This window comes from Mesoplodon bidens (genome assembly GCF_964165515.1).
Source record: "Mesoplodon bidens genome assembly, chromosome: 10".
Taxonomy (NCBI): Eukaryota; Metazoa; Chordata; class Mammalia; order Artiodactyla; family Ziphiidae; genus Mesoplodon; species Mesoplodon bidens.
This window is the reverse complement of record NC_138172.1, coordinates 88,116,489-88,130,496: the sequence shown is the minus strand read 5'-3', so window position 1 is coordinate 88,130,496 and position 14,008 is coordinate 88,116,489. Positions and strand designations below refer to the sequence as shown.

Genomic DNA, 14,008 nt, shown 5'->3' with positions numbered 1-14,008 from the left:
CAGCAAAAGAATACTCCTCATACAAAGGACAATTTCAGAAAAAGAGGAGAGAAGAGGAAATAGAAGTAAAAGGAGAATATGAGGTGATATTTGCTCTTAGGGTATAAAAATTAAAGCATGTATATTTGGGTCTTCACCAAATATAGTATTCTAATAGCATCTCATCCTTCATGACCCGTCTTTTTTTTTTTTTTGTATTTGAAATAATTTTTATGAGATAAAGTACAAAAAAGAATTCAGTTTCTTGAAAGAATATTAGATTACTATTTTTTTCTTTTGTTATTTTTTCCAATAATGCCATCCATTTAATCTTTTTTTCACTTTAAGCATAAATTTTATTTAGAACGCTTTCTAAGTGACCTAAAATTTTTTTTAAATTAGTTTCTGCTTTATAACAAAGTGAATCAGTTATACATATACATATGTCCCCATATCCCTTCCCTCTTGCGTCTCCCTCTCTCCCACCCTCCCTATCCCACCCCTCCAGGCGGTCACAGAGCACCGAGCTGATCTCCCTGTGCTATGCGGCTGCTTCCCACTATCTATCTACCTTAGGTTTGGTAGTGTATATATGTCCATGCCTCTCTCTCGCTTTGTCACAGCTTACCTTTCCCCCTCCCCATATCCTCAAGTCCATTCTCAAGTAGGTCTGTGTCTTTATTCCTGTTTTACCCCTAGGTTCTTCATGACATTTTTTTTCTTAAATTCCATATATATGTGTTAGCATACGGTATTTGTCTTTCTCTTTCTGACTTACTTCACTCTGTATCACGACCCGTCTTTTACTCACTTTCTCTCTTCTGTATTTCCTTCCTTCCATCTTCTTCTTCTTTCCTTCCTCTTCATTCTCCTTCCCTTCTACCTTTTTTATTTCGTCTCTATCAGGATGTTGGATGAAATATTTCCCATTGACTGTTGTCTAGGAATTCCTGCTAAAGCCATAAAGATGCTGCAAAACCAGCCTGGCGACACCACTGCCAGGAGAGCTGGCAATGAGATTGGCCCTCATCCCAGGTTGTTTTGAGGCAGTTGAACAAGCTGAGCTACCCTAATCCAGTCATGTCTCTCCAGTCTCACTAGAAACTAAGTCTATGAGGAGGGCTTTGCAATTCAGGCACCTAGTAGGGAATGTTTGTAAGGCCAACTACCTAATTATTGACAAAGATAGTTCTCATGGTTCTGAAAGGAGGAAAGAATGGTATCTCACTCAGATTAATGTCTGTCTATGAATCCAACTTTCTAATCTACTCTGTGTTCACCAGGTGGAGAATTGTCCAGAGACCCCAGGATGGGGTCACATGCACACCAGTATTATTGCCATTCAGTTGTTTGGAGTGTCTGTGGTGCATGGCTTTCCTATGGGTCAGCTAGTAGGTAGCTGACCTTAAGCCAATTCATTTTCTCCAGGAGGGTGCTTGCAGAGTGAGGGAAACAGACAGACTGCGGAGAATACTGCAGGTGGCTGAGCTGTGGGGTGCCAGAACATTTCCCTTGGTTAAAAAAAACAACAACTATGCAGTGGGGTATCCCCAACTTGAAAATGTCCTGGAAAATCACAGGGGTGCCCCACAAGAGAGACACTTGTCACTCAGGGGAATTCCAGATCACTCCCTCTTGGCCATGGGACAGCTACAAAAGCACCACGTAAGTCAGTGATGTCAGAGGTTTTCCATCTTATCATCCTCTACCCCCTTCCAACATGGCCAGAGGAATGAAGATCCAGAGAGTAAGGGAGAAGAATCCTTGCAGAAACGGTCATATCTGCTTTCCCTGGTAGGTCCCCTGGGCCTCAGTAGGGGAGGGGGAAACATTAAATAGGCTGAATACGAGGTGGAGCTGAAACTTGACCGGACTGAACTTGTTAAACCCAGTGTGACCAGAGCGTATGGAATGTGTGCAAGATGATGCCAAGGAGATGGGGATGCGGTTGAGCACGGCTGAAGACAGCCAGTGGAGGAGGATGAAGCCAGTTCACGTTTGTATCCGCTATGGCCTCAACCTTTGTGGCCCTCAGAGGTTTCATATGTTGAAATCCTAACTCCCAAAAGTGATGGTGTGTGTTCATGGGTGGAGCCTTTGGGAGGTGATTAAGTTATAAGGATGGAGCCTCATGAATGAGATTTAGTGCTTTTATATGTGAGAGAGCTCCCTCGTCCCTCCGCCCACGTGAGGATCCAGTAAGAAGTGTGCGACCGGAAGAGGGCCCCACCTGACCACGCTGTGGAAACCGATTTCTGTTGTTTACAAATCTATGATATTTTGTCATAGCAGCCCAGAAGGGCGAAGATGGTATCCTAATAAATTTTAGACAGTTTGGTAAACCTCACACTATTTGGGTACATTACAGTTTCATAGCACTTAATTGTCTGTTGTAACACTGTGAAAATTGGCTGACAGTACGTGGCTGGTTTTCATAAAGAATCCCGAGAATTCAGTCTTCTCGGTAGCATGACCAGCACGATTAATAATTATCTAATTCTTTGATTCTAATAACCTGACCCAGAATAATTTGCTGTGATGCTAAAGTAAGCTGTTAATGGTCTTCTTTGTAATGCCAGATTCTGCTATTTGTGACAGGTTTTAATAGGAACTTCTCTCAACGGTAGGGATGGATTTTCTTTTGATTTTCTGTTAAATGAAGATAAGAAACTTTGACAAATTGCCTTCTTAGATTTTGACATCTCTGTGGAGTCTGTTTTTATTTTTTAAGATGAGACCCATTACACCCAAGCATGCATTAAAAAGCTATAAAACTAGAAGAAGACTGCTATGGGATGGATCATTAAGAACCATCTCAGAAATGAATGGAATGGATGTGGGCTTAGCAGTTGCTGTCGTAGATGATTCGGCACTTCAGGAGCTTGAGATAACTGTCAATCTTATGTGAATCTCTGCGTAGGCAGTGGAGCAGGTTATAAAAAGCAAAAAGGCGTGTATCTTCATCGGCCATCTGCAGGGATGGAAGTCCCGACCACACGGAGTAGACCTCATTCTCCTTGACTCCAGGATGAACCTAAGCACCCAAAGATAATGACTTATTATGAGTTTTATTAGTATTTGCTTATCTTCGTTCCTTCTAATTATCAAATTAAGTTTTGGGGAGGACACATGAATATAAAACTCTGTAGACGTAGGTTTTGGAGCCAGCGTATCAGAAATCTGTTAGTAATTTACAAGCTAGAAGCAGAACTCAAGTGTAAGTTTTCTTACATGTATGTGATCACAGATTAAGGATATTTGTACAGGAGTAAAACGATGGAGAAACAAAGCTGCTGTTTGAATATTCATATGAATGTGATCAAGGGACACAGTTGTATCACTTGAACTGTTTCATGGCCTGAATCTGTTCTCTGAAATGTACTTTTTACTTTATTTCTTCTGAAGGTCACCATCATTACATTTATCTTTTCCCTGCTTTGAACTGATTCTCTTCTCCATAGAGCGTGTGTTTAAAGACCTTAGAAATGATGAGGATTGTACTCGATGGTTTAAGGGGCAGATAATCTAGTGATGGCTGTGACTGACAAAATCTTCTGAAATAGTCAGGAGGCATTCATATTCCACCCAGGACAGATAACCCCCTGATGTCTCTGAGAAATATCTGCTTTCTCTTGATGCCTCTTAAGTGAGAGGTACTGGGAAAACTGCCTATAAAAAGGGGGTGCTGACAGCAACCCCTCAGTGGTGAGAGGTGGGTGGTAGGGTGGGGAGCATGACTGTGATAACAAAAGGACACTGAGCAACTGAGCACCATGCATCTTCATGCTTGATTACCCTCTGTGGGCTGGGAATCCCCGGAGAACCAAGAGACCAAGTAACCAGCTTGGCAACTAGATATGTCATCTAGTTTGGAGAGCTTCTAGGTATAAACGTGGGATAACTGTAGACCCTGCTAAACTAACTTTCTGCTGCAGAGTAAGACTATTTTTGAAACCTGGGATTCCTTATTGGAATTTAAAGTTTGTGTTTGTTGCCTTGCTTTTTATTTTTTGTTTTGGTGCTTGAGCCCTAAGACAAAATTTACTGTGCAAAGGGCAGTGATATGAATAAGAATAAGTAAGCGGTAAAAAAGAACAAAATGAAGTATTATAGAACAAATTAGTGACCTCAGAAAATAGGCCCACAGGAATGAGGAAAATAACCTGGAAATCTAGGTGTTTATTTCATATGTCCCAGGGTTAAAATGTGCTTTGTATTTGTGATGGATATATTGTTCTCCCCTGAAAATGACAAAAGTGTCACAGGATTAACATGTACTTTGTCCACAATAAGAGAAATATAAAATTGCTCCTATTATTATATTGGTGGGAATGTAAATTATTTTCATTTAGATTATATATTATTTATAAATATATAAATATATATATACATATATTTTTATTTAGATTATATATTATTTCTGAGAACTTCAGGAAGCTGCTTAGATGTTCCCTCCCTCATGTTGAAATTATCCCATCTAAATGGAGATTTATATTGCATATATCAATCTAAATATGATAAATTATTTGGGGAGATTAAATGCAATGATTAGAGTTTTTATTTTGGAGCCCCCCCCCAAAGAAAATTTAGGATGGGAAAACTCTGTATAAATTACAAAATAAAAAAACATTCCAGAAAAGGAGCATTTCCATCTTTTGTGACCCACTGAAATCTAGTGCTTGTGGGATAGCATTCATGCTATGGCCTCCTCTTTTCAATCTCCTTCCTTCCCTGACAGATCTCTCCAGCAGAGCAGGGAGGAGTGGGGAGAAACACCATCCAACCTGGTTTTGACTTTCTCTTTTCTTCCTTCCCACTCTCATCCTTTGGATTGAGGAGGACAGAGAAGGAATACAAGCAGAATCTCAGCAGCAGATGTCCTGGGATACTTTGAAGAAAACATTTATTCTGCAAATTCTATTCTATAGTTCTCTTACCCTTGAAAATATTTCAACCACCTGTGCCCAGGAAAAAGCAAGCTTTTGGTGGGATTGTGTGCAATGCAGGGAAGGCTGCACCTGTCAAAAATCGTAGTAGAATTCTGCTTCACTTACAACAGAATCTATCACTATGATGAATGACTAGGCTCTTGCTCTGTTTAATAGCCGTCTAGAATATAGAAGGCCTGCATCTTGTTCTTGCAAAGTGAGATCTTTCAAAACTCATTCCTCATCACAGAGGTCACTTCTTTCATTCATGAGAAAACCAAGGAAGCCTTCAGGAGGCTGCTCACCTGGCCAACTATCTTCTCCATGCCTTCTAGAAGTCGTTTGTTCTGTTCCTCAATCTCTATGGCTCTTGACAGGATAGCATCTGGGGCTTCTTGCATACCCCGCACCTCAGTGACCAGGTGGTACAGAGGGTCATTCCAGGAGCGCAGCACTCCAAGGATCATGCTCAGAAGGACTTCATGCTAAGCGACCATAGGAAGCAATTTCATTAAAATAAGCATAATACAGTGGGTTTAGTCACATGTGATTTTTGTGTAGAGAGGCTGACCTAAAAAACTCTTTGTTATTCCTGTGTGTATACAAAAATTTTTGAAGGTGGTAAAAGTTGTAAAAGTATAAAATGTAAACTATTTGTTTACATTTTGCTAAAATTTAAAAAAAATCTGGCTTATTTTTTTTCAATGCTTTTATTTTTACTTATTTGAAATTTTGAATTTTATTTATTTTTTTATACAGCAGGTTCTTATTAGTTATCTATTTTATACATATTACTGTGTATATGTCAATCCCAATCCCCCAATTCATCCCACCCACCCCCCCCCACCACTTTCCCCCCTTGGTGTCCATATGTTTGTTCTCTACATCTGTGTCTCTATTTCTACACTGCAAACCGGTTCATCTGTACCATTTTTTCTAGGTTCCACATATATGCCTTAATATACGATATTTGTTTTTCTCTTTCTGACTTACTTCACTCTGTAGGACAGTCTCTAGATCCATCCACGTCTCTACAAATGACCCAATTTCGTTCCTTTTTATAGCTGAGTAATATTCCATTGTATATATGTACCACATCTTCTTTATCCATTTGTCTTGTCGATGGGCATTTAGGTTGCTTCCGTGACCTGGCTATTGTAACTAGTGCTGCAATGAATATTGGGGTGCATGTGTCATTTTGAATTATGGCTTTCTCTGGGTATATGCCCAGTAGTGGGATTGCTGGGTCACAAGGTAATTCTATTTTTAGTTTTTTAAGGAACCTCCCTACTGTTCTTCATAGTGGCTGTATCAATTTACATTCCCACCAACAGTGCAAGAGGCTTTCCTTTTCTCCACACCCTCTGCAGCATTTGTTGTTTGTAGATTTTCTGATGACAGCCATTCTGACCTGTGTGAGGTGATACCTCATTGTAGTTTTGATTTGCATTTCTCTAATAATTAGTGATGTTGAGCAGCTTTTCATGTGCCTCTTGGCCATCTGTATGTCTTCTTTGGAGAATTGTCTATTTAGGTCTTCTGCCCAGTTTTTGATTGGGTTGTTTGTTTTTTTTAATATTGAGCTGCATGAGCTGTTTATGTTTTGGAGATTAATCCTTTGTTGATTCGTTTGCAAATATTTTCTCCCATTCTGAGGGTTATCTTTTCATCTTGTTTGTAGTTTCCTTTGCTTTGCAAGAGCTTTTAAGTTTCATTAGGTCCCATTTGTTTATTTTTATTTCCATTACTCTAGGAGGTGAGTCAAAAAAGATCTTGCTGTGATTTATGTCACAGAGTGTTCTTCCTATGTTTTCCTCTAAGAGTTTTGTGGTGTCTGGTCTTACCTTTAGGTCTCGAATCCATTTTGAGTTTATTTTTGTGTATGGTGTTAGAGAGTCTTCTAATTTCATTCTCTTACATGTAGCTGTCCAGTTTTCCCAGCAGCACTTATTGAAGAGACTCTCTTTCCTCCATTGTATATCCTTGCCTCCTTTGTCATAGATCAGTTGACCATAGGTGCATGGGTTTATCTCTGGGTCTGCCTTATATAAATAACGAATTCTTCTAATGAGTTCTAATTTATAATGTAAAGAATTTTGTTTTTCCCTCAGAAATTCGACCATCTACTCAGTGAGTTCTTTCTATTTGAATACTTTGCTTGTCCAGGGAAAGAAACCTAAGTATTTTGTTAGAACTCAGTATGTGCCTGGAGAATCTACCCAGGAAAGACAGATTTCACCCATGCCCACATCATCTTCCCCCAAAGATTCATTTGTATTAATGAATCAGATCGTGTATTAATGTATTCATTTTTTGATTGGTGATTTTATTTTTTGCTGTTGGAACAAGGAGACAGTGAAGAAGACATGGCATTTAAAAACATGCTTTCCTTAATCTGTCCCAACACCAACCCCCATGCTGCTATCAGAGCAGTCTAGTTTGTCGACATGTGTAGGTGCAGACAATGGCGCAGTACTGTCTTTAGTAACAGCATCAATGGGATTCACAGTGGAGGGTGTTGCCCCCTAGTTTACTACTACCACGATCAGGCATGGAACCCCAAGGGGCTGAGCATCTCTGATTTAAGATGCTTACTTTCTTGATGTCCATGAACTAATCTACTGGTAAAGGAAATGAAGAGTGGAGAAGAATCAAATAGACATTGCAATGGAAGCATGACTAGAATGTGAGAGAAGGAGTTGTAAAGAAGTACAGGCTGTATGGTGAGTGGCACACATGCACTGGGCCATTGTAGCTCAATGATTAAAAGTGAGCGCTCTGAGTTGGATGAAACCCAGATTCACTGCTTCCTAGCTGTGTGACAGGTGCAAATTCCATAACTTCTCTGAGCCTCGGTTTCCTTAGGAAGTGTAATAACAGTACCTGTGTTATAGGATTTTTTGTGATGACTGAATATAATAACGCACACAAAGTGCTTTGTAAAATGTATGGCAATGTAGTAGGTCTCAGTAAATTTTAAATTTATAAAAAATTCCTTCTCCTCCTTCTTCACCTTCTTCCTTCATTTTATCATCATCGTTATGAATGAGCTTAGTAGACTGAAAGAATGCTGGTATCATTAACCAAGTTGTAGAGAGAGAACAGATTGTATTTAAGGGGGGATATATGTGAAAGTATTTAAAATCATGTGAGGACTGTGGTTCGGGCAGGGAAACAGAAGGGAGGGATTATGATGATAAAACAATGGAGCTGGGATAAATGAGCAGGCCTTGATATACAGACTTTGTTGTCATCAGAACAGAGGCAATAGTTGCGGTCATGAGAAGCAAACCATTTTTTAGGACCTGATTTGGGGAGAGACCTGTAATTAAGAATAAGAGGTGACAGAGGAGTCAGTGAAGAATGAAGTAGGTGTCAGAGAATTAGAAACAGAATCAGGAGAGCCTTGAAAGTCAGAAGCAATGGCTCGAATGGTACAGTGGTCCGTCATGGTAAATGCTGCCCATGTAAGAGTCACTAGTAATGGGGAATACATCAACTGGGTTTGCGTTTCTAACGTAAGTTTTGCAAATTTAATATTTTACACATGGAAGTCCCATTCCGTTCATGCTTTCATGCAGTCAAATATATGCAATCCTAGGTCTAATGCATTGGTTGAAGTAATGTTGTCTGCATGGACAATTTATAGATCATTCGGTTTGCTGCTGTAAATCTTTAGTCAGCACTTGATTTTACTCATACTTCATCAAGTGCAGAATGTAATTTCTCTTCGATAGCTTGCTCTTCCTCCACCTTTCTTTGCATGTGCCATTACCATGACTTCTAATAATCTGCAGCCTGGTAACACCCGTGGACTATCTCATTTGTTTAGGTGAAAAACCTGGATAAAAGACTCACATGGACCTGTTGGGCTTGTTCTTTGTCTTCAGGGGTGGAGAGGGAGGAAGTGTGGCAGCTGTTGATAGCCTTGGTAATGAACCCTCTGCCCTGGGCGTACCGTTTATCCTGGAAGTGATCAAGCAGATTTACTGAGTTAGTATTGTTTGGGCATTGAATAAATGAACCCATTACCAGAATAGTAACACATTTGATAGATGTATAATTTTTTTAATGAAAGCCACGTAAAGGTTGAAAGTCATTCTTCTTCCTACTTTTTCTTTCCATTATCTCTATAAAATTGTTTTTTTCATCTAACTTTTCTAAATGCCAAGCTCTTCCCTTTGCTATTCCTTTGTTTAATTTCACCCTTCCCACAAGTTATTATCTGGAGAGCAAACGCTAAGAATACCCCAAATATGAAATATTAAATGTTTTATTAAGTATCATCTTTTTAAAAAGTATTTTAACCAAATATAGTGCATATGTACCTGTATTTAGCCGTTTAATCTCTTGTTCACTGTGGGTTGGAACCAATATACTTCCTTAATAGGAGTTATAAAATGATAACTTTTCTTTGACTAATCTCTGAATCCACATGCCTATAGCTTAGTGTTCATCATAGATGCAGACTACAATTTTGTTGATGGTGACAAAATGGTAAGTCAGAAAAATGTGGCATATATATATAAAATTCTAGGAAATACTAAGCAATGGACTGAGAATAAGAATAGAAAAAACTAGCTAACACATTGATAGAGAAAAACTAATCTTTAGTAAAACTTGTGAATGTTTAAAGGGATTATTTGTAAGATTTGGAAAAAAGGTGGCCAGTTAAAAATGGTGAATGAAAGAGAAACTGGTGGGTAAAAAGAACTACATGAATTTAATACAAACATTGAATACCATTTTTTATCAGCTGTTTGCTCTACTATGTGCTCCTTGATTGTCCTGAGTTAACATAAAACTTTCAAAGTACCTTCATCAGAAAGAGAATAATTGTTTCCACTTCTAAACCAACCCTTCTAGTTGGTTCTAAACCTATTCACTGCAAATCTTAGAACAATAATTTGTAGCATTTAAAAAACTATCATTATTTGTTTTCCTGACATGGATTCAGCTTCATTTATCATGTTCAATCCACCCAATTCACTGCAGTGCAGTTCTCATTTATCGGGTATCTACTGTGTGCTAGGTGAAGAATGCCCAGAGAGACACTTAAGGACCAAAAAGTCAACATACTTCCTTTTCCTCAGCCCTACCTAAAAGTGCTTTGGGTCAGGTGCTGTTACGGACTGAAGGTTTGTGTCTCCCCCAGATTCCTGTGTTGAAGCCCCAACCCTCAATGTACTGTATTTGGAGAAGGACCTTTATGAAGGTAATTAAGGTTAAATGAGCTCATAGGCTAGAACCCTGATCCAGTGTGATTAGTGTCTTTATAAGAGAGTTTTCTTGTTTTCTCTGTAATCTCTGTCTCTTTCTCCCCCGCTTACCATGTGGGGACACATGGAGGAGCCAGATTGGGAAGAGAGAGCCCTTCCAAGAACCTGACCATGCTGGCACCCTGATCTGGGACTTCCAGCCCCCAGAACTGTGAGGAAATGAATTTCTGCTGTTTAATCCACCTAGTCTATGGTATTCTGTTACGGCACTCCAAGCTGACTAATATAGGTGCTTTAAAATTTATTTTGGAAATTAAAAAATAAAATGAAGTAAAGGAAATTGAAAAAAAATTATTACACTCTTTAAGAATCTTGGAGATTTCATGAAACTGACCCTTTCTTCTACATCTTATGAGCTGATGCCTTCTTTGACCTAGAAAGTGTATTATTTGAAATTTGGCTGGTGCAGCTTTCTTGTTTCCGGTGTGGTTTAGCCCAGTCACTTACGCGAAGGTTCTTTCTGGAAAGAAGCATGAAGTGCAGTACTTACAAATTCGTTGAACATTTCCGAGGAGAGGTTATGGATGTAGTCGGACAGGATGACTGCGCGGTCAAACAGGTCTCGAAGGGACACCTGGCAGTTGACAGCCCCGCTGGGACAGATGGGAAGGGAGGCCACGCTCTTGCACAAGAGCAGATTTGACACCAGCAACAGCAGGAGCAGGAGTGACCCTGCTTAAAGAAAAAAATGAGCCACTCCGAGATGATCTATTCAACTGAGGTTATCAAAAGCCATCCTGTCAAGGGAAGCCTTATCTCTCCCCATTGCCCTCTGCATGATTTGGTACTGAAATAGCTGGGGTGGGAAAGAATCTCAACACCTTCCACTGTGTAAATTTAGATGTATAATCGTATTTGCACAGATAGGTAGTTTGAGAAGTAGGTTACTCCCTGCATTTTTGTATTGCTCCCAGAAGTGCTTCTGTGCTTTGCAAACATTTGGAGCTGAAATTAATTCTGAGCCGGAGTGTTTAGGTCATTCTCTTAAGATAGTTTAATGTCTTGGAACTTTCTGCAGATTCTCAGCAGCCAGGCTCTCTAGGAGTTTGTAATTTTTTTAACTCTATGTTGACGAATGCTTGCATTCTAGACACTGAAATGGCAAGAATAGCACAGTTGATCTCTCTGGTTTACTGTCGTGCCTGATAATAATAAACACATGACCGACTGATTGCTAATATTGAGTACAAAGAGAATTCTAAGATAAAAAGGATACTGTAGCCTGGATCTGCTAACTCACCTTAATAACCCCATGCATTTCCTTGATACTTTGCCCAAAGCTTTAAAAATTTTTTTAAATTTGTGCTTCACAATAACGCTGTGAGATAGCCTTGACTTTCATTATCTTCAAATTATATTAATGAAACAAGAAGACTTAGAGAAGGTAAGTAATTTTCCCCAAGTCCCATTATTAGCAGATGGAGGCGGCTGGGTGCCAATACTGTCATCTTTTCACTTCCTCATGTCACGTCACACACGCGTGTGGGCTCTCGGTCTGTGTGTATGTAACAGGGACCACATCGGTAGCTGTGATGACTCAGAGCTAGCAGAGGTCATCGCCATTACTAGTAGAGAAAAATACTTTGATTGCATGATAATAGTGAACCTAGAAAGTTGATTTTATCAGTTTGTTCTGCTCTATCTATAAAACACTCACTTTAAAAATATTTGACAATTATCAGAGATGATTTAGTCACCAATTTACTATCTCAGAAGATGGACAAATAAGAACCACTAACATATCAATAATTTACACTTCCAAAAGGAAAGAAACAATATATTAAAATCACTTTTAACTCCACAGTACTCTAAAAGAATATAAAGGATATAAAATATAAAAATGTGTTTATCAGAAAACTCATTTGCTATGGAATCTTCAATAAATGTAACTGGAAGTGTCCAAGATAAAACTAGGCAGGTGCTAAAGATTTATGGTGAAAAAATACCTAACCCCAAATACCTGAAAATATATAAAAGAATATTTAGTATAGAATGTAGCTAAACAAGCTTTTAGCTGCAAAATAAAAAATATTAATGTTGTGAGATGATTCGTATAACAGACTTTTAATTTTTCAAAAACATGTTTCCAAAGAGTTTATTTTAGGTACATTACAGTCATGTAACATAGCTGATTAGATGTTTTATCTACAAGTATAAATTAAAAGTGCTTTGCAGGTAGAGGCATTGGAATAGTATTGGTTCTAGGAAATTCATAACGGGATAGATATTCTTTAATTCTGACTACATTTGTCTGTACCTTTATCATCTGAAGCATTTTCATAGTCTAAGATGAGATAAAAGAGATAAATGTTTTTGTTGTTTCATGAAATAAATTTTGTTACTAATTTCCTTGTCTTGCAATTTCTTTTTCTTGCAAATGTCAACCAAGAAAGTAAAGGTGATTAGTTATTACTAGCCTGTTTTTTCTTTTATAATGTCATTTGGCTTAAACCCAGTCGACAAAGTATTGTAGGAGACAACTCTGCTATCATTGTCTATATTATGGCTTCAGAGTTAAAAGTTTCATCAGGCTGACTCATCTTGGCCAAACCACATAAGAGGCCTGGGAACTAGAAAATGTTTGTTGCTACCTTCTGGAGTTTTGATGACTTGGACTCAGAGACACTTTTGGTCTTATTCCAGTCCAGGGTTTCTCACCTTTGGCTGATTGACATTTTGAGCTGGATAATTCCTTGTTTGGGGGGCTGTCCTGTGTATTGTAGTATATTTAGCAGCATCTCTGACCTCTACCCACTAGAGACCAGTAGCGCCCCTGCCCCAAATTAAGACAACCAAAAACATCTCCAGACATTAACCAAATGTCTCTGGAAGACATTCATTCCCCTATTTGGGAACCACTGTCCTAGTCCCTTCTGCAATGATTTCTAGAGCAGTGATTAGATAGCTCTTCTAAACTCTGTAATGCTGAAACCTCTGACTAAGAATATTAGCTACAATTTCAGATTAATACCACCACAGGAGTGTTGATAAAGCGAGCAGCTCCATGAGTTGCTGCACATACCTTTCTGTGATGAACCTTTGTTGTCCATGGTGGTGATGATTTCGAAAAACACACTTCACCAGAGAAGATCTGGTAGTCCTACAGCTTTCTCTTTCCCAGATATTGGCTTTATAAGCCTTTGACATCTTCATGAATATATTTAATCAGGCATTCCCTTCCCTTTTGCCAGTCATCTATTTCTGTCATCGAGATTACCCCCATAATTTCAAACATCAAATGGTATTCTATTTCTATTCATATTCAGGAAGACATACTGGCCAGAAATGAACATCTAGGAAGGATTTTGATTAATTAGACCAAAAGGAAATGAGAGAGATAATGAAGGTGAAATCTGGAGACTAGTTTGGGTTAGAGGACCTGTAAAATTATAGCAGTCATTTACTTTAACATTTACCTTTATTTCTCTGCAGTTTCTTGAATATAGCATTATCTTTCACTAAGGTGTCGCATGTATTATCAAAGGTTATTTTTTTTTGCATTCAAAATTGCTGGGTGAAGTCAAAATTTCAAAACTTACACACTGAATACCAAGAAATATAGAATAAGGATGAGTAAGATTTTCAGTTCCTGTTATACTCAATACATTTCCCTCATTTTTTCTTGACTTTTACACATTCTGTTTTGTCCTTTTAAAAATGACATACCTCTGTGGTAAAATGTACATTTTCATTTATCTCTTTTGATTTTAACATTTAGGTAAAGTTATATTTTCATCCCCAGTTTGCAGATTGGAAAACAGAGGATTGGAGATATTAAATGTCAAGGATATAGAAGAAGTAACTAGTCAAGTTAGGTGCTGA

At 38.5% G+C, this 14,008-nt stretch overlaps 1 protein-coding gene and 1 long non-coding RNA gene across 3 annotated transcripts in view; one reads left to right on the top strand and one right to left on the bottom strand.

Moving 5' to 3' along the window:
* The window catches only part of LOC308623326, a 538,457-nt gene that overhangs the window by 450,481 nt on the left and 73,968 nt on the right, over positions 1–14,008 (top strand). The window lies entirely within an intron of this gene.
* Positions 2,822–13,236, bottom strand: PRL (prolactin; the record flags this gene model as incomplete). Of its 2 annotated transcripts, none has more annotated exons than XM_081246810.1 (5): positions 2,822–3,013; positions 5,213–5,392; positions 8,766–8,873; positions 10,677–10,861; positions 13,209–13,236. In XM_081246810.1, 5 exons carry the CDS (start codon positions 13,234–13,236, stop codon positions 2,822–2,824), a joined length of 693 nt encoding a protein of 230 aa, XP_081102936.1. The 2 variants fall into 2 exon arrangements, with proteins under 2 accessions (XP_081102936.1, XP_081102937.1); XM_081246811.1 differs by having other exon boundaries at positions 10,677–10,858.